The 26,749-nt window shown below is 22.7% G+C and overlaps 6 protein-coding genes across 6 annotated transcripts; 2 read left to right on the forward strand and 4 right to left on the reverse strand. All coding sequences in view use genetic code 6, as the record gives it.

Moving 5' to 3' along the window:
* Positions 1-152: 152 nt before the first annotated feature.
* TTHERM_00343400 (transmembrane protein, putative) lies at positions 153-2,051 on the reverse strand (the record flags this gene model as incomplete). Its single annotated transcript, XM_001018386.1, has 1 exon — positions 153-2,051. The coding sequence occupies one exon, from the start codon at positions 2,049-2,051 to the stop codon at positions 153-155; it is 1,899 nt and encodes a 632-aa protein (XP_001018386.1).
* A 2,152-nt stretch (positions 2,052-4,203) lies between these two features.
* On the reverse strand, positions 4,204-7,112 carry TTHERM_00343410 (IQ calmodulin-binding motif protein; the record flags this gene model as incomplete). Its single annotated transcript, XM_001018387.2, has 3 exons — positions 6,324-7,112; positions 6,030-6,211; positions 4,204-5,059 (listed from the first exon to the last, which is right to left on the reverse strand). The coding sequence occupies exons 1-3, from the start codon at positions 7,008-7,010 to the stop codon at positions 4,204-4,206; spliced, it is 1,725 nt and encodes a 574-aa protein (XP_001018387.1). The 5' UTR covers positions 7,011-7,112.
* An 877-nt stretch (positions 7,113-7,989) lies between these two features.
* TTHERM_00343420 (plant dual-specificity MAP kinase kinase family domain protein) lies at positions 7,990-9,685 on the reverse strand (the record flags this gene model as incomplete). The annotated part of the gene is made up of 5 exons (XM_001018388.3): positions 7,990-8,240; positions 8,522-8,693; positions 8,875-9,003; positions 9,105-9,327; positions 9,378-9,685. The coding sequence occupies 5 exons, from the start codon at positions 9,683-9,685 to the stop codon at positions 7,990-7,992; spliced, it is 1,083 nt and encodes a 360-aa protein (XP_001018388.2).
* Positions 9,686-13,659: 3,974 nt separating this feature from the next.
* On the reverse strand, positions 13,660-15,672 carry TTHERM_00343440 (hypothetical protein; the record flags this gene model as incomplete). Its single annotated transcript, XM_001018390.4, has 4 exons — positions 15,268-15,672; positions 14,856-15,053; positions 14,591-14,667; positions 13,660-14,206 (listed from the first exon to the last, which is right to left on the reverse strand). The coding sequence occupies exons 1-4, from the start codon at positions 15,577-15,579 to the stop codon at positions 13,660-13,662; spliced, it is 1,134 nt and encodes a 377-aa protein (XP_001018390.3). The 5' UTR covers positions 15,580-15,672.
* Positions 15,673-18,524: 2,852 nt separating this feature from the next.
* TTHERM_000343441 (hypothetical protein) lies at positions 18,525-18,944 on the forward strand (the record flags this gene model as incomplete). Its single annotated transcript, XM_012798205.1, has 1 exon — positions 18,525-18,944. The coding sequence occupies one exon, from the start codon at positions 18,525-18,527 to the stop codon at positions 18,942-18,944; it is 420 nt and encodes a 139-aa protein (XP_012653659.1).
* A 1,200-nt stretch (positions 18,945-20,144) lies between these two features.
* TTHERM_00343460 (WD domain, G-beta repeat protein) lies at positions 20,145-26,669 on the forward strand (the record flags this gene model as incomplete). The annotated part of the gene is made up of 1 exon (XM_001018392.3): positions 20,145-26,669. The coding sequence occupies one exon, from the start codon at positions 20,145-20,147 to the stop codon at positions 26,667-26,669; it is 6,525 nt and encodes a 2,174-aa protein (XP_001018392.1).
* Between the last annotated feature and the right edge of the window lie 80 nt (positions 26,670-26,749).

Genomic DNA, 26,749 nt, shown 5'->3' on the forward strand with positions numbered 1-26,749 from the left:
TTGAATATTAAATCCAAATATAAGAGGGTTTATTAAAAAATGATTAACGAATGAACTCTGTAAAAAAAAATTATATTAGAGCTAGTAGTTTGATATAGATATTTATTTATATAATTTTACAGAAATTATTTTATTATAATAATAATAAGTTTTCATTGATAAAAAACAACTTATTCACTGTCACCGGAGCCAGCATCACTATTTCCACCACCTCCAATATTATTTAATGCATTTTAAGCAATCTATTTTACATTGAAGTTAGTTGAGAATATATTCTTTTGAATTGGATTATCTGATTTATCACTCTTTAAGGGAATAATTGTCTAATTAGCTCCATCTAATTTACAGTCAGACTAAAATCCAACATTACTGGCTATAATTTTAACAAGAGAGACTAAACCACTACTGCTTGGACACTCAACAACTGAATAATACATGGAAATGTCGTAGCTATATGGTTGTATTAAAATATCAACTCCAAGCTAAACATCCAAATCATTATTTACATCAGCCTCAAATGTAGCTACAGTATCAACCAAAATACCATGAGCTCTTATACCAGCTTCTCCCATATTTAAAAAGTTGACAGAAGCAGTTCCTAGAATATTTGGTTATACGTATGGCTTGAATTAAAGCTAGCAATCGCTATAATCCTCTCTCTTTTATTCTGTGAAGGCCCATCCATATTTTAAGTTGACACTAATGTTAACTGGAATTTTTACTATGCCACCATACAATGGATAAGTATATGAGAATATTTTGAACTCTTAGGTTGAATAGTCTTATTATAATTAAATTGGATCACAAGCCAAGAATTTATGCTCTACTTTTTAAGAATAAATAGAGAATAAAGATTTGTTGTTCAAGAAGATATCAGCATTAATATTTGTTTCTCTTAATGAAGTGTGAATACTTGCACTCAAGTAAAAGTTATTATTCAAGATGCTTTGTTAAAAGAATTGATAATCTCTCTAGAAAATTAAATCAGAACCATCTTGCAAAACAGTCTTTTAAGGTTAAGGAACAATGTTAAGTGGTTCATCGATTGTGGTGTTAAGTTGGCGATAGTAAATATTTTGTTCATAGAAATCAACAAGTCTGATAAAGGTTACGTTCTTAGTTACATTTGTGAGAGTTAAATTGCTTTCGATATCGACATTCACTGATCCAATCAACTCTTAATTGTTATCTTATCCATTGCTAGATGCAAGAGTCATGTTTTATTATGCACGATTAAGAGAAAAAGATAAGGCTTCGTTGTTTTATCTGACTTTGCCATCTTTTACTGTGAACTTAGAATGATATTTCAAATTGGGTTTCTTTAAAACGTTATCTTTGTTCACTATGTCATCATGAGTGTAGGATTTTTTGAGTTCAGTAGATCCATCTTTATTACGCTTGAAAGTAAATTTAGGTTTTACTTTACCGAGAGAGGTACGCTCAGTACGTTTAGGAGCCTTTGATTTAGAGGCACCTAAAAGGTTGAAATCATAATCTTCATCATCATAGAGAGTAGCGTTAAGGTTTGGGAAGTATTGATCAATGAGTTTTTCAGTCATTTTTACAAGCAAATCATTAGGTATTTTGTCAGCAGGGCATTCAAGTTTAAGCAATTCACCATTTGCTGTAACCTTAGCTCTAAAAATCAAGTTCTAATCTTAACTCTTAAAATCCAAAATCTAAGGTTTCTTACGATGAATACTCTTAGGATTAATTTAAGATGCGTATTCAAAGCTTTTATAAGCTATGTAAACAGTAAGAGAGTCATTGGCATCTTTCTTAGCAACAATATCTTGAGTTGTCCAGAAGAGTTAGCATTAATGCTAAAATTTGGAATCATCTGTATGGAAAATGCCACCACAGATTTTCATTTTTCTCTCAGAGCTAATCACATCACTATAAGTTGTATTGGCACTGATACTATTTTAAAACATGTCAATTACAGGGAAATCAGGTTCACCAGAAGATGTGGCATAGTAAACAGTTCCTACCACACAAAGAGCAATAATTGCTACTTTCAAATTCCTAGACTTAAAGAATCTCTTGAGCATTTTTTTAGTACTGCAAATTATAGTTTTTAAATTTGTTTTTGTTATTTTTTAATTAATAAATCTCTAAATCCTTAAACTTCTTAAAGACCGTATTTGCCAATAAAACTCTTTTTAAATAAACTTCTCAATCAATTAATGTAAAATAATTGTCGCTATAAATAAATTAAAATACTTTCAATATATATGCAAAATAAACAATCAAATACCCTTTATCATTTGAAAATATTTAAGTGAAATTATTCAGCTTTTATTTTATTATAGAAAGAAGAGGAGCTGTTTTTGAAAAATTACTGTTTTATTTCTTAGTTAAGTGTAAAAAAGTAAAATTTATAAATGGTAAACCTAAAATTTTAAAATTACTCTTACTTACATATTATAAGCATTCATTTATCCATCTATCTGTTTTATAAATAAAAAATAAAAAAATTGGGTGGAAATAAATCATATTTTGATAATCAAATTTATAAAATATTAAATAGTGAATTATACTTAATAATAACAAAAGACTTCTAGTTTAATCATCTAAAAAAAGATTCACAATAAATCCAAAATGTTAGTGGTTGAAAATAGATCAAATTAATTAATAATTTATTTAAATAAAACAATATATACACATTAAATACCTTATTAGTGTAAATATAAGTAGCCAAATAATTTACCAAATTAATAAAGCTAATAAAGTAATTTAATACCACTTTCAAAAATCTCTCTTAAATAAAAATGGATAAAAGATTATTAATTATCATAAGCACCATAGGAAATAAACTAATTGCCTAAAATTTTAATATTACTCTATTTAAATATTTTAGGTTTCTTTAATTTTTTGTCTAGTAATTTTAAAAAATTAAAAATATTTTATTTTTAAAAAATATGTGGCTAAAAATTTTAAGGAAAGAAGAAAATTAACAAAATTCACTTTCTCATTTATTTAAACAAGTAAAGAATTATTTGTTTTGCTTTTTAAACCAGAGTCATTTAAAATATTAATTAATAGGATTATTATAAAAATAACTTTAAATTTTTCGTATTTATATTTTTAATGGTTAGATTTTTTAGTTGGAATTTCTTTGATTTAACAGCTTGGAATAATTAAGTTTTTTGAGACAGTTAAGATATTTAAAAGTCAATTGTAGTCATTTTATTTTGTTTGTAGTGTGATATTCATTAATAAATCCAAATTAGCTTTTAATAGAAATTTTTGATAAGCACTTGATAAAAGTAGAATGAATTGTAAATTATAAGGATGAATAAGTTTATAGGATGAAAGATGCATGCTTTTAAAAATATATATTATTTTTTTATGAGATTAAAATAAAAATGGTTGTCTTTAAGAAAAAAAGAAACCTTTTTTTACTTTCATTATAAAAAATTAATCGTCTTTTTTGATGGTTAGGTTATTGTAATAAAAGTAATAGAAAATTATTTAAGGAGAACTCGGTTTAAGATTTAAAATAGATCGAAACTTAATAATTAATTATAAATACTCTTTTTCCTTTTCTTTTTCAAAAAGAAAACTAAAAAATATCTAATAAATCGAATTTTTAACACTAAAAAAATAAAATTTTGATGAAATTTAAGGGATACATGAAATTTAAATTATTTTAAATCTAATGAATGTTGAATTCTATTCATTAAAATTGTTACAAAATTTTAAAATATCATCAGTATTTATTTATAGAAAGTTCAAATTAGAGTGGTCAATAAAAACAATTTTAGAGAAAAAATAGTATTGTTCATTTGTTCATTTATTCTATATCCAAAAATAAAATATCATCATTTATCAGAAAGGAACTTTATATTTTATTTCAATAGGAATTTAAAATAATAATCAAAACAATTTTACTTGTTTTGTTATTTTGTGAATTATTAAATTTGCGGCTATAATTTTATTTTAAATTACAAAATAAAATAAATAAAAGAAAATTCAAAATTTAAGTAAATTTTGATGGTGAAAGCATTTTATTCTTTTTTTTCAATTTATTATTTTAATTTTCTATCTTATTTGATATTAATGTAAATAAAATATATATATCTATTAAAATTAAATACATTAGATAAATTAGTGGATTAATAAGTGAGTGGATATTTATTTATTAGTTTCTTATTAACTTTTTTTACTAGTTTCTTTTGTTTTAACTTACATAGATTTCAATCATTTTTTACCTTATTATTTATTATTAGCTTATTAATACTGCTGGTTTTACTATTGCTAATTAGGCTATTATCCTTGCTACTATTAAGATTATTATTACTATTGCTAAGATTATTATTGTTATTACTCTTATTACTGCTGTTAATATTGTTGCTGTTGCATATTTGGGGGTTGCTGTATTTATTATTCTGATCCTTGCTAGTTATTGAACTGCTAATTTTAATTATTTAAAGCTTCATCTAATTATTAAATCGAATTATCTGATTATTGTGATTAAATTTCTTCTAAGGGTTATTTTTATTATTAGTTGCTATCCTTCTTTTTAGATGGTTTAGGATTTTTATTTTAAATAACTCCATCCATTCCTATTCTAGAATCAGGATTGCTTTATTGTAATACCTCTTATATGTCCATAAGAGCCTTATTGTTATCGTCAATGATTACATTAGCTTATTCAAGAATAATGTCTATCATTCCTCTTAAAATATAGTTATCTATAGCTTTTTCTAATTACACACCCTCCATTTCTTACTAAACCAAATCATACATGTGCTGGGCTAAAGGAAGAGCTAGCTATTAAGTATTCTTAAGAATTAACTCATCAACTAAATCTTCAATAGCGATTTCTTAAATAGCATCAACCACAACTTCTTTGACTGCTCTTGTTACATATTTTGAACTAATTAGATTCCTAATATGGATATCTTCCATATATTCAAAAGTTAATTCCTATACACCATCTTTTGCTACTTCTAAGCAATCTTATTTAATTGTATTAATAATTATATCTCTAGCAATTAAAACCATCGGGTCTTTCTCTTCAATAGGTTTCTGATTATCTCTTTGCCTCAAGATTCTAATTGTAAAATAAAATAAAAGTAAAAATATATTTTTTTAACTTAAAAAGCATAAAATATTTTAAAAGTTAAATTTTATGCTTGTGATTGATTCTAAATATCATCAAAAAAATTATTTTAAATTTAAATTAGCTCTAAAACTAATTAAATATTAAGAGTAAAGAAAAATTAATTAGTTTTGTTTAAGTCAATTAATTTATTTAATAAAAAAAGAATCATCCTATCCTAGATATTTTTTAATCCAATTTTTATTAAAAAAATATTTTTGTTTTTAAGTTTAGTTAGTTATTATTTTTTTAAACATGTTTAAATTTGGTTAGTATTTTAACATTAAATTTAAATTTATAAATTAATAAAAATAATATCTATTTTTTATTTATTTAAGTTTATTTTTATTTTTTAAGGATTTTTTATGTTAAATTATTATTTTTTGCCTGTGCTTAACTCTAATGAATATTTGAAAATAAATTTAACTAAAAAGCAAGAATCATAACTATATTTATTTGTTTGTATGTTAAGTTTCATCCAAATTTTCCCCCTAAAATTACTATAACTTAATTCTATCATATTTATTAAACTTATTTTTTTGAATTTGACTTAAGTAATCTATTAAATAATATTTAAATTAAATTAATTTTTTTATCAAGATAGGCTTTCACTCATAATTACTTTTTATTTTTAAATTTGAATTTGTTAAAATAAAATTGTTCTTTTTGCTTTATAAAAGCAAATTTTATTGTTATTATATGATAAAATCTTTAATTGAAGAAGAAAAATAATTTAAATTTCTGTTTCATTAGAATTGCTTCATTTTTTTAGAAATTTTTCACCTTCAAATTTTTTTTGATTATCAAACTCTAAAGGAATCTGAAAAACTTAGAAAGTTATTTTAATAATCTAAAATAAAATGCTTTTAAAATTAAAAGTATCATTTAAAATATTAATTATTTATATTTATTTGTTGCTTACCCTGAAACAATATTATCAGTAGATTCTTTGACAACTTATTGAGCTTCATTTCTTACTACTCTTTAAACTATCCTATCCATAATTTCTAAATAAGTTCTATACTCAGTTGAATAGAGATGTACATCTTCATTATATTTATTATAAGCTAGGACTTCAAGCACAATGTCTGGCACTATTTTATCCTATAAATTATATACAGTATTTATTGTTATTGATTAATTAATCTATAAATATACAACATTATAAAGATTTATATTTGATTAATATTTAATAATGTATAAAAATGTACTTTACTTCAACATAATTTTTAACTAGCTTATCAACATAATTTCTCATAACATTAATCATTGCTTTCTTTCTGGGTACTACATATTTTCTAACATGATAACCTTTCATTAATGCTTATAATTTTATCAGTCTTTTGAGTCTGAGTTTTGGTAAAGTATATGCCTTAAATTCATTCACGATTTATGAAGGAGTTTTATTTTTTAATGATGCAAGGTGACTTTGCTTTCCTTGATTTTACTTAAATTTACCATAATGAGATGAATTGAATGCTGAGTTTTCATCTTTTTATTTGCTTAAATGCATTCCGCTTTCTTTTTTATCCTTATTTTTATAGAAATACTGTCCTGAAAAATTAAATTGCTACTAAGGGAATGGATATTGTGGATTAAAAGGAGGAAAGTTAGGATATTAAAAAGGATAGTTAGGGTTTTAAAATTAATCTTTTTGTTAGGCTGGATTGCCTTGCTACATGCCTTAAGGAGGAGGCATAAATTGCTAATAGGGATTATATCCATAAAAAGGCGGAGGATATTGCATAACAGGTACAGGTACATATTAAACTTTTTAATCTGGATTTTGCTAACTTTGCTTATAATTAAAATCATCTTATTTGTCTTTATCGTATTCATCATCTTCATAGCTAATTCTATTTTAACTAGTAGAGTATTTTGTTGTTTCCCTTCCTTTATACATCAATAAACAGATTTGGCTTAAACTAAATTTCCCTATTAAAAGCTATTTGTTGTTCTAAATTATATCTAAATGATATTGAAATTTTTAAGTTGTTTTTATCAAACGAATGAATGAATTAATAAATAAACAATTAATTAATAGATTTCGCATAAATAACTAAAGAAATTAACCAAAAGTTTCTTTGAAGGTTTATAATCTAATTAATTATATGAATGATTGATTGATCCAAAATGATATTTTCAAATTACCTTTTAATGAGTGATGATTTTTCATATTAAAAAAAATTTATAATTTTTTATTTATTTTAATTTTAAAAACATTTTAATGATATTTTAAATAAAAATACCTTAATATTTTAACCATTTAAAAAAAAGATTTTTGTTTTAAATAGAAGGCAACTAACTAATTCCAGTATTTTTTTTATGATGGATTGAAATAAATATAAAAAAATATTTAAAAATTTTAATTTAAACAATTTTTTAATAAGAAAATGTTTAAATAATTAGAATTACCTTTAAAATTGATTATAAAAAATGCTAGTTTTTATTTGAAAAAATGGCAACATAAATAAATAAAAATTAAATTGAGTAATTCATAATTAGATGCAAGATGAATTAATAAAACTTGAATTATTGATGGTAAAAAATAAAAAATTTAATAAATTAAACTTAAAAAATATGATAAAAATCTTTAAAAGTTAGTTTTTTAATGATTAAAGTTGATTTATATTCTTAAAATTTATTTATTTGAATATCAATTATATTTTTATTTATGAATATATATGTACAAAAGTTAATGTTAGGTTATATTAATTATAGGAATTATTAAGTATTATTTTTATTTTCTCTTTTTTCTAATTTAGAAAAAGAAAAATTGGGTTGAAGTTAGTTTGTTAGTTATAAAGATAGAAAGATCTTTAATGATCATATAATTAAAAGGATTGTGTCATTGTATAAAAATAAATTGCTGTTTAAGTTAATCAACAAATATTTTAGTTTAGCTGTTAAAGTGGTACTTGACTTGTTACTTAATTTTAAGGAGGATTGTGTTTTTAGATCCATGGGTGATTTAAGATGTTATTTAAATCTAATCTCTAGCTCTTTTCATAAACTAAAATTTTTGATAAAAGATCTCTGACTTCAATAGACAAATAATCAGGGAAACTAAATTGTACTTTTTTAATTCTATCATATGTTTAATCATAGCTTTTGGTTTCAAATGGAGGTTATCCTTTTTATTTAAAAATTATTCGTAAATATACTCCATTTTTAACAATAACGATTATTCAATTAATTTTTGTTTTAATTTTCTTATAAATTTTATAAAGATTACTTTTATTTATTAGTAAAATCATGGCAATTAAATTTAAATACAAAGCTGCAAATTAATAATAATTATTTTTATTTACTTAATGATTTTAATTAAAAATTAATTTTATTTGTAATTAATTTTTTAAAATACATTTTAATAAATAAATCAATAAATTAATTTCATTTAATCAAATAATTTACCAGTGCAAAATTCATAGCACAAAACACCAAGACTCCAAATATCAACAGTGTAATTATGAGTGTTTCCTTCTACCATTTCAGGGGATAGGTAGTCGAGGGTACCACAGATAGTTTGTCTTTTGTTTGAAGGTGAATGAATTGACCATCCGAAATCTGCTATTTTAATTGTTCCCTTTTATGTAAGTAAGTAAATAAATAAATGAGGTCAATAAAATAAATTTAATAATTAAAAATTTTAATCAAATAACATTGATTGTTTGAATAATTTTTTTATCTATTTTGCATATTGATATTTAAATGATATTTATTTATTTAATTGTTAGTTAGATTTATTGATTTATGAAGCTGTTTACAAATGAATTCAATAGATTTTCTGGTTTTATGTCTCTATGAATAATGTCTTTGCTATGTAAATAAATCAAAGCCTCTGCCATTTATTTGATGTAATTAGCTGCCTTTTATTCAGGGTATCTCTTGTTTATCTATTAATATGAACAAATTATTTTTATTTCATAAAGCATAAATTGCGCAATAATTATATTTAATATTTAGTTATAATGGTGTGTTTCAGAAATAAATTTACTTGCTTTTATAGGTCTTAATACAACTCTCCTTGAGGAGCATATTCTAAAATTAAATAAATCTTTTATTCATCCCAAAAAAATCCAAACATTCTAAGCACATTTTTATGGTTTAAATGCGATTATATCTCGATTTCCCTTCTTATTTAATGCTCTATCTTGCTCCTTCTCAACTACTCTTTACTTATACATTTTAGAGCGACAATAAAATTGCTTCTTTTTTCTCTTTATTAAAAATTTCGTAAGTCAATTACACAATCAAGAACTAATGTTACCTAGCCAAATGCACCTGGCCGAACTTTCCTCTTCCTAATGGTTTTCCTAGCTCAAAATCGCTAAGCTGCCACTAAATTTTTGGGACTTTCAGAATTTATACTCTATCACTTTACTATTCAATTTATTCGATTTTCTTGATGGATTTAACACTCAAAAGCTGAGAATTTTTGAAGTTTTCTTAATCTTTTGAGCTATTTTTATTCTCCTAATCCTTTATATTTTTTAAAATTTGAGAAGATGTTCCATTTTTAAGTTTTTATTAATTCTATAGTGCTGATTAGTTGTAATTAAAATCAAAGGTCTTCATTATCTTTAATGTATTTTTAATGTTATTTAATATTTAATAATTATTAAAGTAAATTAACAATCTAACTTAGCACTAAAACAATCAAACAAACAAATAAACAAAAAAATTAATTAATTAATTTATTTTTTGATTTAACAATTAATTATTCTTAACGTATCTATACATAAGCATTTAATAACCTCTCTTAGATTCTTTTTACTTTTAATTAGAATTATAAATAACTAAAAAATAAGTAAATACATGCATTAAATAGTTTATTAATTCCACCATCGCCGTTTAAAATATTGAAAGGAGTGTTTAATTTAAAACTAATAATAAGCACTTTAGCTATTTGTATATTTACTTATTTTTTTATAAATTTTTCAAATAATTGTTAACATATTTTTTGTATAAAATTGATTTATTGTTTTAATTATAAATATTTTAGATATTTTTTATAGAAATTCATGAAATTGATTATTTTTTGCTTAGCATTTGATTAATTAATTTGATATTGATGTTTTTATTACAAATAAAAATAATTATACATTTTGTATCCTATTCAAATAGTAAAAATTATATAAACTCTAATAAAAATTATCATGATTATTAAAACAAATAAATAAATTATTTATGAAATTTATCTTAAACTAATTTTCAAATACAATTTATTAATTTACTTACTTCTTTTTAATCTTTTATAAAAACTCACTCATATTATTTATATATAAATCATCTAATAAAATTTCATACAACCACCCACCCCTGAAAAATATTTAGTTTGATGGTAATATAATTATAATATGAAATACCGTAGTTTTTAGATAATTCAAATTAATGAGAAACTACGGTAATAAAAAATTAATTTATTTTGAATAAAACAAAATTTTAATTAAAAAATGAGTTAAATTAAACAAAAATAAAAACAAAAGCACAATAAAAAGAAATGAACATTTATCTAAGTCAAAAATAAATAAATTATTTTACCGAAGATAAAGTGTCAAACTTGATAGATTAGTGCAATTTGCTAAAGCAAAACCTAAATTTGATGTACCTTCATCGCCAATTTAATTGCCACTTTTTAAATATTGAAGAATCAACATATAATTGATAATATTTTTTTAAATTAATTTTATATTAAAAAATATCACAACCCAAAATAAATATACTATTTTTACCCAAGGTCCAGTGTAAAATTTGAGAGATTAGAGCAATTTGCTAAAGAATAACCTAAGTCTGAAGCAGCTTCATCCCCAATTTAATTATAACTTTTTAAATATTGAAGAAAAAAAAAATAATTAGTTAGTTAGTATGAAAAATGAAGAAATAATAAGAAATTAATTATTAAATAATAAAACAAAATTTTAAAATGAAAAAATGAGTTAAATTAACTATGATAGAAAAAAAAACACAAATATAATAAAAAAAAATAAAAATAAACCAAATAAAAAGCTAATAAATAAATTAAAAAAGAGTTAGTTATATTGTAATTTTCATTTTTATATATAAAAAAATCACAATCCAAAACAAATTAACTATTTTACCTGAGATCAAGTGTCAAATTTGAGAGATTAGAACAATTTGCTAAAGCGGAACCTAAGTTTGATGCTCCAATTACACCAATTTAATTGCCACTTTTGAAATATTTAAGAAAAAATATAAATAATAAGAAGCAAATTAATTAATAAAAGCAAAATAAGTTAAATTAATAAAGATAGAAAAAAAATGTATAAATTTAATGAGTTATGTTGTTTTAAATTCATTTTAATATAATAAATATATATCACAGTCAAAAATAAATAAACTGCTTTTACCTAAGATAAAGTGTAAAATTTGAGAGATTAGTGCAATTTGCTATAGTAAAACCTAAACCTGAAGCACTTTCATCGCTAATTTGATTGTAACTTTTAGAAGGAAAAAATATCAAATAATAAACAATTAAAAATTAATAATTAAAAAATAAAAATTGAAAAGATGTGAAAATTTAGTTAGAATTATCAAAAAAAATATTATTTTTAATAAAAATGAAAGAATATAAATGAAAATTACTATTAGAAAAATAACAAAAAAATAACATGAAAATTAAATATAAAAATATATTGATAATAATATTAATAAATTAAATATACCTCAGAGCAATGTGGAGAATCTAATGAGTTTAGATTGCAGAATTTAAAAACTTTTTTATTAATAAAATTAAATTTAAAGAATATTTAAAAAAAATAAAATAATTACTTCTTCTAATTTGTTGTAATATTTAATCTATTATTTCATTTATTTTTTTTCAAATTTTGACTAACAATTTATCAAAATTTAATTAACTATTATATATATATATTAAAAATTAATTTATTTTTATTTCAAATTAATTTGGATAATAAGAAAAAATAAATTATTATAACTATTAAAAATGAATTGATAAATTTGCTTTTAGAAAGATATATCACAAATTAAGGCCGGTTTTTAAATAATTTTAAATGTGGTTTGATTAAGGTCAGATTTTTCTTCACAATAGTGTTTTTTATACTGGCCTTAATATTTAAATTAAAATTATGGGGGGGGGGGGGGTAAGGTCACAGTTGAGTGTCATTCATTTTTTAATTTTATTTTTAAATTCTATAATAAAATTATTTAAAAAGATATTTTTTTTAAAAAAAACCTAGCCTAATTAACATCTAGAGGTTGCCATACCACTAGATTTTAAATAGGCGTTTAGCTATAATGGAAATTTAATTAATAATAAGCGGATATAAAAAAACTAACTAATAAATTATAATAATTATCAAATACGGATTTCTAAATTTGCTTTTAGGAAGAATACCATAAAAAATTTAGCGTACCATTAATTATTTAATCTTTATATTTCTATTTAAAACGAGTACTTAAAAATATAGTAAGAATCAGAGATAGGTAGTTAGTTAGTTATTTAATTTTTGATAAATTGAAAATAATTCTAGTAATTAGCAGATAGAATTGATGCAAATAACATTCAATTAAATAATAATGTGTGAATAAACAAAGTAAGTGAATTAAAACCCTAATACCATAGTGCATTAATTTTTGATAATTTATTAAAATTAAATAAGATGAAATATTAAAGAAATTTTATTAACTTTGTTAAAAATAGATATAATTTATGCAATTTTCATTGAATTATTTAAATAAGGTATGGATTTACCAAAATAGTGAACGAAAGGCCTTAATACTAACACATAAATAAACAAATTTTGAGAATTTATTTAAATTAAATAAGATGAAATAATAATGAAACCATTTATTAAAGTCTGTAAACTATATAACATATACATACTTAAAGCGAGTTGCTTGTATAGATATTTCGCAAAATTTTTAATAAATGATTTTTTTTACTATTATTGCTTTGATTATTTGTAGCTTCAGGTAAGAAAATGTGAGTTATTATGTGTGTGAGAGTGTTTTTGTGAGTGAATTTTCAGAATATTTCTTGAGTAATATTGTAAGGGTTTTATGCTTTTCATATATTACTATTTCATGAATAAATTTTGAGCCATTTGGTACTTATTTTTGCTTTGCCTTACTATATATAATATTTTCTTTCTTTTGCTTACTTGCTTTCTATTTTAGAAAGATGCTTGAGAGCTTTGATAATTAGTTGCCTTAAAATTGCTTTATTATTGAGAGGTCTTTTGGTGATACATAAATAAACATTTACTCTATTAATATATAAACTTTTAATTGAAATAGGCAAAGAGCTGTAAGTGCTAAATACTCAAAGGGAAGCTGCTTTTCAATTTTAAGGGAGGTATATAGATAGGTGTATGGATTGATTGATAAATTGGTTGTTTGAAGGTTAAAGCATTATAGGTTTATGATACTATTTTGTTTTTATATATATTTGTAATATAATAATATTTAGAGAAGTTTTTGTATTAAAAAATGATATTCGATCAATCAGTCAGTCATTCCCTCACTGCTGACTAACGAAATCATTTTTGTAAAACATTTATTAAACTAACTCAGTTCTTTTATTCAGCCTATTGGGGTTATTATTGAGCTTAGTGTTAGTGATTGTTTTAATGGTGTTAAGGCTTTTCCTTGTTTTAGTGGTTGTTGTTTTTCTTATTGTTGAAGTTTCTTTTGTTGTTATTATTGTGGTACTTTCCGTGACCGCTGCCTAAGTTGTTACCCATGATGTAAGCGTTATTGTATGCAGGATAGGTGTTGGGAGGATATATATTGGTGAAGCACATTTGAGAAATTTGTTGGAGTTATTCTTGAGTGTACTAGGGGAAGACTCCTTGGGCCATCAATTAAGGGAAAAAGTTTTGGAATTAAGCTTAGTTTTAGATGTTATTTCTCTATTAATAATTTCCCTTATTATTTTGACGACCTAAGTAATTGAAGTTGGCTCTAATGAATTGTTCTTATTGATCGAAGTAAACGAAATCCTTGAAGATAGAGGTAGAGGAGTTAGTATCCTTGAAGATTTGAAGCATCTTCTTACCAGTAGCTTCAAAGTTCAATTCAGTGCAGTCCTTGCTTCTGGAAATATCGTCGTTAACGCTTTACATTAAAAAAATATTAAAATGCTAATCCATTACAAATAAGATTTTAATTTTCGCGAAGCTATTTTAATTATCATTTCATTTTTATATTAAATTAAATTGTGATTAAAGATATGCTTGTGTTCTTATAAATCAAAAAAATTAGCTTTTATTATCTTTGATTGATTGATAGATTGAAATATTTATCTAAAGTAGCTATCGTGTGGAAACTTGAGACTATTTTTAATTTCTTAATTAATTTTTTGAAGTATCTGCGAATTTATGATTTATAAGCATATCTTTCTATACTTAAATAAAGTAGAAATGAGATTTGGAGAGCTTGCTTGTCTACTTGCACTTTGGCCATAAAATAAACAAATTAGAAATAATTAATTATTCTTACATGTTCTTTAAGCCTTCGAAAGCCTTTTGCTTAACATCCTTAACGAAAACCCATTCGATCTTGAAGTGACCTTTGAACTATTATTTTTAATAGAAGATTATTAATAAGAGTATTATATAGAAATTAAACTCTTCATATTCAAGGTATATATAAACCTTGATCGTGTCTCTCAATAATAAACACGAAAGAAACAAGCTCATCATAATTAAATATTTGCTTGCTTGCTTGTATATATATATATATATATAAATATTTATTTATTTACTTTGTGGGGTTACCACCAGTAAGAGAAAGTTTCTTCTTGGAAGGAAGATTTAAGTTTTGCAACACCAATAAATTGACCACTCTTAACGACGGAGAAGAAGAGATAGACGTCAACGTTTAATTCTTAAGCCTTTTCCCAGGCAGCATTCAATTTAACATTGTTTCCAGGAACTGAAGTCCAAATACCATACTTAATAGCCTATATTGATAAAAATAATAAGTTAGTTGAATATCAAATAACTTATTCGCTTAAACCACATGTTTTGAATGAATTAAAAGTAAATCCTCAATGAATTTACAGTTAATCTGTTCACTTATATAACAATCTATCCTTTTAAAGGTGTTTTGAGACGATTAATTAGTGGCCTAATTGAATTTTTATTGATAAAAAAAGAAAGAAAATATAAACTAACCTTGTGGACATCATCGTCATTGTTGGAACGGATGACATAACAAAGAGCATTTGGAATTTCATCAACCTTTAATTCAACTTGAAGAGATTGGAGATGCTTGAAAGACTTAACTATTTAGTTGATATCTTCGTAGTGCTTGCAATATTTGTAATTGCATTTAAGGTACTTGTATTTCTTGGGTTATTGTTATTATTATTGTTATTGTTATTGTCCTTCAGCACCTTCTTGAGCTTATTAGACAGGTTATTCAGTGGTATTGGGTTGTTATTCAGTAACGACCTATTATTCAACTTTGTTTTCAACTGTGGACATCTTAGGCAAATTTTTAGCTTTGTATTAAATATTAGAATAGTTTTGACTTTTTTAAAATAATTGAATTTAATCTTTTACTTTTTGTTTCTTTATATTTTTAATTTGGATTATTTGATACCTTTTTACTTTTTTTTAATTCAGATTCTTCTTTCGCCTTCTTCCTTTCCTTTCTTTTTTCTTTTTTTTTATTTAAATCTTTCTTTCTACTCACAAAAAAAACAAATAAACAAGCAAACAAAATAACAAACATATTAACTAACAAATTAACAATCTATCAAGCAGCCAAGCTAACAAACAAATCAAGCGAGCAAGCAAACTCACATAGTTCTTCACATTAATTTGTTTCTTTACCACTTAATTTGCTTGCTCGTAATATATATTTCACGCGCAATCTTTAATTAATAAATTCATTTATTTATTATTTATATGCTAATTATGAAATACTTTTCATTCTATGTTTTTTAAGATCCTATCATATTATCAATTAATTAATTAATTAATTAATCTCACATAATTTTTTCATTTTACTATATTTAATTTACTTTCTAAAATCAATGGCTTTTCTTACTTTTCTTTGATAGATATCTTATTTTATCAATCAAACATATTTACTCTTCATTATAAATCTTATTTATTTTATCTTTAAAATTCTATTTATTAGAATTTAATATATCTAATTTTCAAGGAAAAAATACAATTTTTAAGACACGAATGAGATGATTTTTCTTTACAGCCAACTTCCAATTTTCTCAAAGCAATTATTTCTTCCTTTTTTTCCCTTTGTTTAAGTTGGCGGAATTGGGAAATAATTTAATATTTATACTTTTTTAGCCTTCAAAATTAATTTAAACCTTTTTGACTTATAATTATTGAGAGAATCCATTTTTATGAGCTAAATCATAAATTAAATGTAATGTTTTAATATGGTATTTTTACTTAAAAAATATAATTTAGCAACATATTTTCAATTCCATTCTATTTAATTAAAAAAAAAATTGATTTAATTATTTAATCTATTTGTATGATAAATATTCTTAAATTCATTAATATTTCTTATTTGATTTCAAATTAAGTAAACAAATAATACTTATCAATATATATATTTATTTATATCAATCTATCAATTTCCCAAATAAATTAAATAAAAGTAGAACATTATTTGGCTTAAGAGAATTAAATTTACTAAATCTCATTTTTATAAATTTAAATATTAAAAATCAGATCTATCAATAAGAAAATAAATAATTAATTGTATTATAAAATGAATATATTTTTTCCTAAATTAAAGTCTTTCAAATTTTAATTTTTAGAAATTCTCAAATAAAAAATAAATAAATAAATATTTATATTTTTAATTCAGTAATATTATTTTTAATATTTTATATAGTAAATAATATTTTATTTAAATCTATTTTTTTTATTTAAAATATTATAAATTTTAAAGCATATAAATATTTATATTTAACAATTTATATAAATTTATTATTTTCAATTCTAAAAAAGTAATTAAGAAGTGTGAGATGCAAAGCTTCACCCAGTTCATTTTATGCTTCGAGAAAATTTTAATGTAAATACAAATATTAATATTAAATAATGAATGTTAGATTAATTTTTTTGTGATATCTCTTCATAAAAGTAAATTTATAAATTAATATTTAATAGCCTATTTTATTCTATTTATCCATTTATAATTAATTAAATTCAATAAATTGCTTTCAATATTTTTGAAGAAAAAAAAATGAAATAAAATATGAAATAATACTTAAAATTAGAAGAAGTGATTATTAATTTTTTATTAATATCCTTTAAATTTATTTTTATTAATAAAAAAGTTTTTAACTCTTCACTTTAATCTCATTAGGTTCTCTATATTGATCTGATTTTATTGTGATTGCTTTATTTTTCTTCTTTCTTTATTAATTTAACTCATCATTTTATTTTGAAATTTTGATTTTATTTTTAATTAATCTTATTATTTATTATTATTTCTTCATTTTTTCCTTCTAATTAACTAATTAATTTTATATTCTTTTTTCAATATTTCATAAGTTCCATTTATAAAAGTACATCAGGCTTAGGTAATGTTTTAGCAAATTGCATTAATCTCTCAAATTTAATAATTAAACTTAGGTAAAAACAGTTTATTTGTTTTTGATTGTGATATTTTTAATTGTAAAAACTAATTTAAAACAATAAAGCTCATTTATTTTATTTTATTTATTTTTCTTTTTCTTTTTATTGTGCCTTCTTTATTTTTCTTCTTTTCTTTGTTATTTTAACTCATCATTTTATTTGTAATTTTTGATTTTTTTATTAATTATTATATCATATGTTTTCTTCATTTTTTTCTTCTTATTACTAATTAATTATATCTTTTTTCTTCAATATTTAAAAATTTTCTTTAAAATTGGTGCAGTAGGGGTATCAGAATTAGGTTCTCCTTTAGCAAATTGCATTAATCTCTCAAATTTGGCACTTAACCTTAGGTAAAAAACAGTTTATTTGTGTTGGATTGTGATATTTTTAATTATAAAAACTAATTTAAAGCTCTTTTTATTTATTTGATTTATTTTTCTTTTTCTTTTTATTGTGCTTTCTTTAATTTTCCTCTTTCTTTGTTATTTTAACTCATCATTTGTAATTTTTGCTTTTATTTATTATATCATATGTTTTCTACGTTTTTTTCTTCAAATTACTAATTAATTATATATTTTTTCTTCAATATTTAAAAAGTTTTTTTAAAATTGGTGCAGTGGGTGCGTCATAATTAGGTTCTGCTTTAGCAAAGTGCATTAATCTCTCAAATTTGACACTTATACTTTTGTAAAAAGAGTTTATTTGTTTTAGATTGCGATATTTTTAATTATATAAACTAATTTAACCCTTTCAGCCAGGGAGTATTAGCTGTTTTAGATACTTTAAATATTTTGTTTTATAAACAAACAATGAATTAAAAAATAAATTATTAATGTGAAATGATAGACTTCATAATTTATTAATATATAAATTAATTAATTAATATTTAATTAAATAAAATAAGAAAAGGAAAAAGAACATAAATTTAAATATCATAAAATTTATAAATTATTTTTTAATTTATATAAAATAAAAAAATTATTATTAAAAATTTTAAATTAAAAAAAAAATAAATAAACATATTAAAATAAAATAAAAATTATAAATTAATTAAGTAATTATAATTTTTTATTTAATTTTTAATAGTAGCTACTTAGCTACAGAAGAAAATTTTATCAAATAGCAATAGTAAAACTCCAATTTTTATTGAAGTGACAAATGATTATTTTGGTTAGGCAAAAAAGAATATCAAATAATAATCAAAATGTATATTGCTTAGATTGCTGTGAATTAACACATATTTAAATAGAAAAATTTTATTATCTTTCTCAATTTAAAGAAGTTCTTTCAAATAAATATTTAAAAGATGATTCAGAGTATTTAAAAAAGAAATCATATCAAATCAAATCAATTATGATTGTAAGAATTTATTTAAAAATAAAGTGTATTTTCAAAATAAGACCTATGAATAAATTAAAATTTGTAAAAATATCTACATTATGTAAAATAGATAGATCCCTTAACTGAAATTATTATTTTAGTTATAAATTTTAAAAGATGGTTTAAATTTACACATTTAAGAACCTATAGAAAATTAGTTCTTTGGGATCTTAGTTATTTTTATTATTAATTTTTTAAATTCTTGATTTTTAAATAGTAAATAAATAAATATTTATTATTTGGTGTTTAGCTTTTTAATAATAAATAGTTTACTTTCTAATATAATTTTATTTAAATAAATTCATAAAATTTTTTTATTATAATTTATAATTTCGAATAGCTATCAATCGTTAACTCATTTTATACATTTTTAAACAAAAAAGAAACATCTTCTTCAATTTATTACTTTTATTTCAGAGTAAATTAATTATTTTCTATATTTATTTTTTAACAAATCTTATCAATATTGCATTTAAAAAAAACTTAAAAAATATCAAATATTTGATATTAATGATGATCCTTTTTTTAATATAGACTAAAATTTTAGTGCTAAACAGGAAAAATAACTAATTGAGCATAAAACTCCACTTTTTTATAAACCGGATATATTAAGCTTATTAATTAGTTTATATATTTAAGTTACTTTTGAATAAATAATAAAATATTAAAGACTTTAAATTGGTAGAATGTTTCTTACCTGAATTAGCTAGCTTTAAAGTATTATTAAAAGCTCAAAAAAAAAAATTGATTAATAATTAATAATTTAAAAACAAACATACTGTTTTCTGCATAATCTTAGAGGAAATAAACAAAGATATATATTGTTTATCATAAATATAAATTTAGGTTTTTCATTCAAGTTTAAAATCATTTTTTAGTTTATTGACCCATTAAATATAAAAAAGTAAATACAAAAATTACAAGTTATTAAGTAATATTAAAGTAGACTTATGCTGATCAAAAATGAGTAGAATTAGAATTAGATTTATTCTAATATGAATAAAAAAGAACTGCTAAAATCTTTTGGATACACAAAATTAGTTAGGAAGATGAAAGTTTAAACTAGATTTAATAAGAAATATTCTTAAATATTTGAATTAAATAAAGAAAGATTACTTGGAGGAGGAGTAGCTTGCTCAAAGGGAGTTGTTAATTCTAATAAGCACATTGTAGAGAAGCAATCTAAATAAGAATCAGTAAGTTAAGTAAGTTAAGAGTTTTTAAATGTCTTTCAGTAGATTCTCAACTAAAAACATTTAGCAGATGTTATAAATTGCTCAAAGCAGGATACTGAGATCGCTTTCATTTTTGAAAAGATCTTTATTGATCTCAATACTTAGATATTAGCAGATATAGAAAACTATAGAGTGTTTATTATTGAAATTTTAAATATTCTTTTAAAGTATGTAATAATGATCATCCAAAATAGCTCAAGCAAGTAGACAGATTTTGATGAGTTAGATAAAAAGTTTAATTAGTTGAAGTAATAAATTCAAGTAATAAGTACCGATCGCTCATGCACAGATATAATTAGTTTAATATAGTTTATTTAGATGTTTATCTAGCAAAGAATTAGACTCGATGATATTAACTAATAATAACAGATAAAAATTTAACAATTTGTAGGGGAAGTAGTGAAGTGGAACTATAAAGTTAAAAATTAGCAATAAAGCTCAAATATTAATTTAGTTAGCCAGTTAAGATCAATCGTAGATGGAGGAATATCTCTTTATGATTCAATTAAAACAATTACTGATGTTGGCCCTGAGAGAAATGCTCAACCACAAGACGAACGCAAAATTTCAGACTCTTTTAGATTGGTAATGACTTCTCAAATTACTAAAATGGAATAAAATTTATTGAGAATTTGGTTCAAAATGATAGAGCTTTTTGATAAAAAGAAAGAAATTAAATTTGAAGACCAAATAGAATTTTATATTGATAGATTTATTGAGCTTAAACAGCAAGCAGATGTGAATGAATTGATTTTATATATCTTAACTCAAATCAATTTTTATTTCGAATGCGGCTTTCATGAACAAGAGATCAAATATAAATTTAATTTTAATGCAGCTTTGGAAAAGAAGATTCCTATAACGAATAGCAAAATGAGAGAGTTTATTAATATTTTGCAATTCTAGCCAAAACAGAAAAATATTTCAGAATAAGAGTAGAAGTTTTTCATATTCTCTTAAACAGATCCAACATTCCGATTCTTGATTTCTTAGATCCTTATGAAATATAGGGTAGTAGCAGAAAAAGTAAAAGAAAAGAAAGAAGCAGAAAAGTATTAAAATCATCTATTCTATTTGTATGTCACAGAAAGAAATCCTTTAGTTTAAGTTTCCTTTTTCAACAGCGATAGTTTCAAAGAATATGCAAGTAGATATTTAAAAGAGAATTAAATGATTTCCAGACGAATGATAGAAATACAAGATTAAAGAAAGAGCGATTTAATATAATTTGGAGTTCATCTAAATACTTATAAATCATTAGAAGAATAAATAGAGGATGAAAACTCATTTCAAGAAATATTTGAGCTTAAGTAAATAGAATAATTGTAAGTAGAATTAAGATAGAAATATTTCAAAAATATGGTTCATAATAATGAATTGTTATTTGAAATAAAGGAGCTTTACATTGATTAGTCTTTCTAATTTTTATTTGGAAAATAACTTTTTTTCATGGAAGGTGATTTATCTGCACAAAAACAAAATCCTAAAGAATAAGACTAAGTATTTCAAAAGATTGTAAACTGCTTTTTGAAATAATAGAAAATAAGCAACTAGAAAATTAATGATAATACTTTAATTAAGAATCATATCTTAGCAATAGTAGGAGAAGGTGGGACAGGAAAAACAATGCTTCTAAAGAAAATTGAGAATAAACTAATATAATAAATGAATTAGTAAAATGGAGATTTGAACTGTGATTATATTCCTATTTTTGTTAGTTTTAGCCAATTAGATTTTTAGAAACCATCGCTGGAAAGCTATTTGATCAGTTAAGGAATGGGAAATAGCTTAATTTAAATAATAAAAGCATCGAAAAAATACAAAGTTTTACTTTTAGATGGATTTGATTAATATTAAGGATAATTTTTTAGAATCTATTAACAATTAAATTTGAACCAATGGAAGAATCTGCTTATAATAGTTACTTGCAGGAATGACTAGCTCTAAGAAAAGGATTTTACAAAATATTTCAGTATTGATTGTGAATATGGCGGAATCGATAGAGATTTGTTTACATGCATTGAGCTAAAAAAGCTTAATAGAAAATAAATAATTGATTATTGCTAGGTTTATTACTAATTGAATTGTAATTCAGATGTTTAGTCTTAGCAGTTGCTAAAATATACCCAAGATATCATTCACAGCAACAGATTTATAGAAAAATAAATAAAAAACCCTGGAAACTTATTCCTATTTGCCAGATTAGTTGAATTGCTTGAAGATAAAAACTAAATTGAAGAAATAAAATAGCTGAAATCAAAAAATATTTTAATTGAAGAGCTGTTTTTCTAGAAATTATTCTTAAGAGAAGCCAAAAAGATATACAAAGATATTGGTATTTGCTAGTATTCAGAATTGATAATATAAATGATCAAGTCTTCGTTTTTTGAATATTATCAAAGCATTTCAATTAAAATGTTAACAAACAAAGGTAAAGTGCTAAATTATCTTTAAGGAAATAAATTACTAATTGACTACTATTTAAGCGAAGATTTATAAGAGCTATTAACAGTAGAATAGCAAGAGGAAGTATACTAAAAAATATGTGGGTATTTTAACCCAGATATTATGACAAATTTAAATAATACCTTATGTTAAATAAAGAGTAAAAATACATACTCTAATGATTTTAAAAGAGTTGCTATTTAGTAAGAAAAAAATGCTAACCAAACAACTGCAATTGCGGGTCTAAATAATTAGTAAATGCAATTAGCTCAAACTATGAATGGTTAATCGAGTTTTGCTGTCAGTAAAGCATCCAGTTTTGAAGTAAGTTAACTAGCACTTTAGAAGAACCCTGTGCTGTATAATCAATTAACGCAATTAGAAAGTGCTATTGAATTCAGAACCAAACATTTATTTGAATATTTTGCTGCTAGAGCTATGAGGTATGATTTCGATTGTAATATAGAAAAAACATATTTATTAGGAGCTGAGAAGATATGCAAATTTGGTATTAACTAATAGCTGCTATATAGACCAACCGATTATAGATCAGAGAAATAAATACTCATTAAATTTTTTAAATTAATTAAAAATTTCATAGATAGTAGCAAGTTTCTTGACAGTTATTGCTAGGATGAAGCACTATAATAAAATAGATACATTTAATTCATTAAAAGAGCCAAAACATTAAAAAAATCAATGCACAGCCAATTAGATATTGGTAGCTCTAATCTACTAACAGCAATTTTTATGTCTAACTTCTAATTTCCTTTTCTTGACCTCACTTACTGTTCGTTCACAAAGGTTTACATCCCTGAAAGGAAGAACAGAAACATCAATTTCAACAAGTCAAATTTAAATCAAGCATACTTATTAGGTTCTAACTTGAATTTTGAAGGAGCCTCCACAACTGGTGCCTTGTTCAATTTATTTTAAGAAGAATACAATTTAAGAGACACTCTGACATTTTTAGAAATAGACTGGTCTGAAGATAATTAATTTTTTTCGATTTCATAAACAGGTTGCATGAATTGCTTTAAATTTCGTGAAAATGGAATACAATTAATGAAATCTAACAAAGTTGGCATAATGAATTATAATAAATGCCAAAGACAGAATGATATTTTTAATTTTACTTAGGATAATTTTTTATTTTAAGTGAGTGAAAAATACTTAGACATCATTAAGACACATAAATTTGAATTCAAAATTAAAGCTATATCTTAGTCTTACGATAATAAAATTCTTGCTATTCTAGAGAATAATGACTTGTACTTAGGAGATATTTATGAAGGTTTTGGAAAATTAAAAAATTTATCAGGATATCCAGCTTACATTTCATAGAACGGATTTTAATTTATTATGGCAAATTAGGGAAGTTAGGAATTATAATTGTTTGACATACTTAATGTGTATAACGATATAAAATAAAGCGAAATCTTCAATCTTCCTTCAAAATTAATTTCTTCTATAAATACTAAAAATAATAGGTACATTGTTTTTAACTTGGAAGATAATTAATCTCAAATTAGATCTGCAAATAACAAGTTCAAGTTAATTTAAACTTTTCCAAGACATATTCTATAAATAGAATCATCAGATAACTCTGAGAAAATAGCTTTTATTTAAGAAAAAAGCTAATGCTAAATATTCAGCTTAGAACTGGGAAGTTTTGTTTTAATTAAAACGATTGAGTTGAATACTGTAGATATATTATATTCTATGTCGTTCTCTCTTGATAACAAATATTTCTCTATTGCCTTGAATTAATCAGTTTTAAAAGTTTTTAATCTGAATGAAAATGTGAAATTACAATTCTCCAAAGAAGAAAATAAATCTATAAATTAAATTGGATTCTCAAAAGATGTCACTCATCTAGCTACATTATCTAAAAATAACTCGTGTTTGTTTTATAAAATAGATGAAAATGATCCCAATGAGTTTTAGTAGGTGTGGAAGCTAAGTCAAATGAATGATCAAGTAGAAAAAATAGCTTTTTGTCAAGCAAACTAGAAATTTGTTATATCTTATTCAAATGGGATGATAGGTTTGTATGTGATTTAAGACTAGATTGAATTTCACTCAACTGTAGAAGCTCATTTTTAAAGTATAGAATAAATGGTCTTTTCTCATGATGGTAAATATTTAGCTGTATCGTTTGGTAATACTTTAAAGCTCTTTGATGTCTCTAAAAAGATTTAATTTCACTCAGAGATAGATATCTAAGATGAATCAAAAGAAGTTAGAATAACATCAATAGATTTCTCCTATTGCAACAGATATTTGGCAGTCGCTTTCGACAACAACTCGTTTAACATTTATACCTTCATCAATAAAAAACCACTTGAGTTTAAATAAAATTTTGTTATTTAATAAGCGAATAGTATAACTCAAATTCTTTTCTCATCAGATGGAAAGTATATCTTAACATCATGTTAGAACTTTTGTTTCATTTGGGATTTTGACTAAAATATTTAACTTTTTTAGAAATTGTAGATTGAAAAAGATATTAAAATAAATTAAATGTTAATATCATATGACAGTAATTATCTAATAACACTTACTTCTGACAACGTTTGTACAGTTTGGAATATATTTGAATAATTTAGAGTCATAAAAGAGATCTTTAATCAAACTCAAGTCAATTATATTTCAATTTCTTCTGACAGCAAATATTTAGCTTTTGCATACAATGATGGTTTCTTTAAGATCCTAAGAACAGGATTAGAATATTACGAAGCTTAAAGCTTGATAAAAACTCAAAAGTAAAAAGTTTTAGTGTCTGCTTTTTCTACAGATGGGAAATATCTCGCTACAGGTTCTAGTGATAGTAAATGCAAAATTTGGCTTGTTTAAAAAGGATTTGAATATTATTTAACTTTAAAAGGCCATTTAGATTCTATTTCTTCTTTAGCATTTTCTAACAACAACGAGTTTCTTGCAAGTGGATCTGATGATAATACAATAAAAGTATGGAATGTAAGTAAAGATTTTGAATTGCAGCTAACAATAGAAAACTAAGAAAATAAAAATATTACTTAAGTTCTATTTACTGTTGATAATAAATTTTTAATATCTAATTCTAACAATAACATCTGTAATATTTGGAGTGTTTAAAGTAATTTTGAATTTGTTTAAAAAATCTAATTCCATTCTCAAACTATAACTTCCATGGCTGTTTCTTATGATAAAAAGTTTTTAGCAACTACTTCAAAAGATAAGACATGCAAAATTTGGGACATTTAATCTCAATTTAAGTTAATGAAAGCATTGCAAAACCATTCAGATGAAGTAATTTCTTGCGCTTTTTCGGATGATGGGAAATATCTCGCTACAAGCTCTTCTGATAAAACTATTATTATATGGAGTGTTGATAATAACTTTGATTAAATTCAAAAAATTTCTACTGAAAGTATAGTATTAAAATTATTTTTCAACTCAGATAGTACATACTTAATTGCTAATACAGATATAATGTAAATATTTGTTTGGAAATTAGAACCAGATTTTAAATTAATCAATAAATTTAAATGTTCTGATAATAAAATTGTATCATTCCAATTAAGTAAAGATTCTAAATACCTATTAACCTCTTCAGATGATTAAATTCCTTGCAAAATATGGTAAGCATAGCAAGCTTTTAAAATATTAAGTTTAATTCCAAAAAATTAAAGTCTTTTTATCTCAGAAAATAAGCAATATATTCTCTCATAAAATCCAGAACAAAAAGAATATTATGAAATCTTCAATATAACAAATGGATGTAAACAGATGGGTTCATACAAAGAAGAATTATTCTACTAAGAATTTCAAAATAATTTTATAAAAATCGATGACATATATAAATTTCTTTTAGACCAGGAAGTATTTTAACATTATTACAGTTTGAATTGAGTTAATTAATATTAAATAATATCAACTTATTACTTTTTGTTGTTGTATTTTAATTTCATTTCTTGTAAGTAAATTGTAGA

This window comes from Tetrahymena thermophila, assembly GCF_000189635.1.
Source record: "Tetrahymena thermophila SB210 genomic scaffold scf_8254597, whole genome shotgun sequence".
Classification (NCBI taxonomy): Eukaryota; Ciliophora; class Oligohymenophorea; order Hymenostomatida; family Tetrahymenidae; genus Tetrahymena; species Tetrahymena thermophila.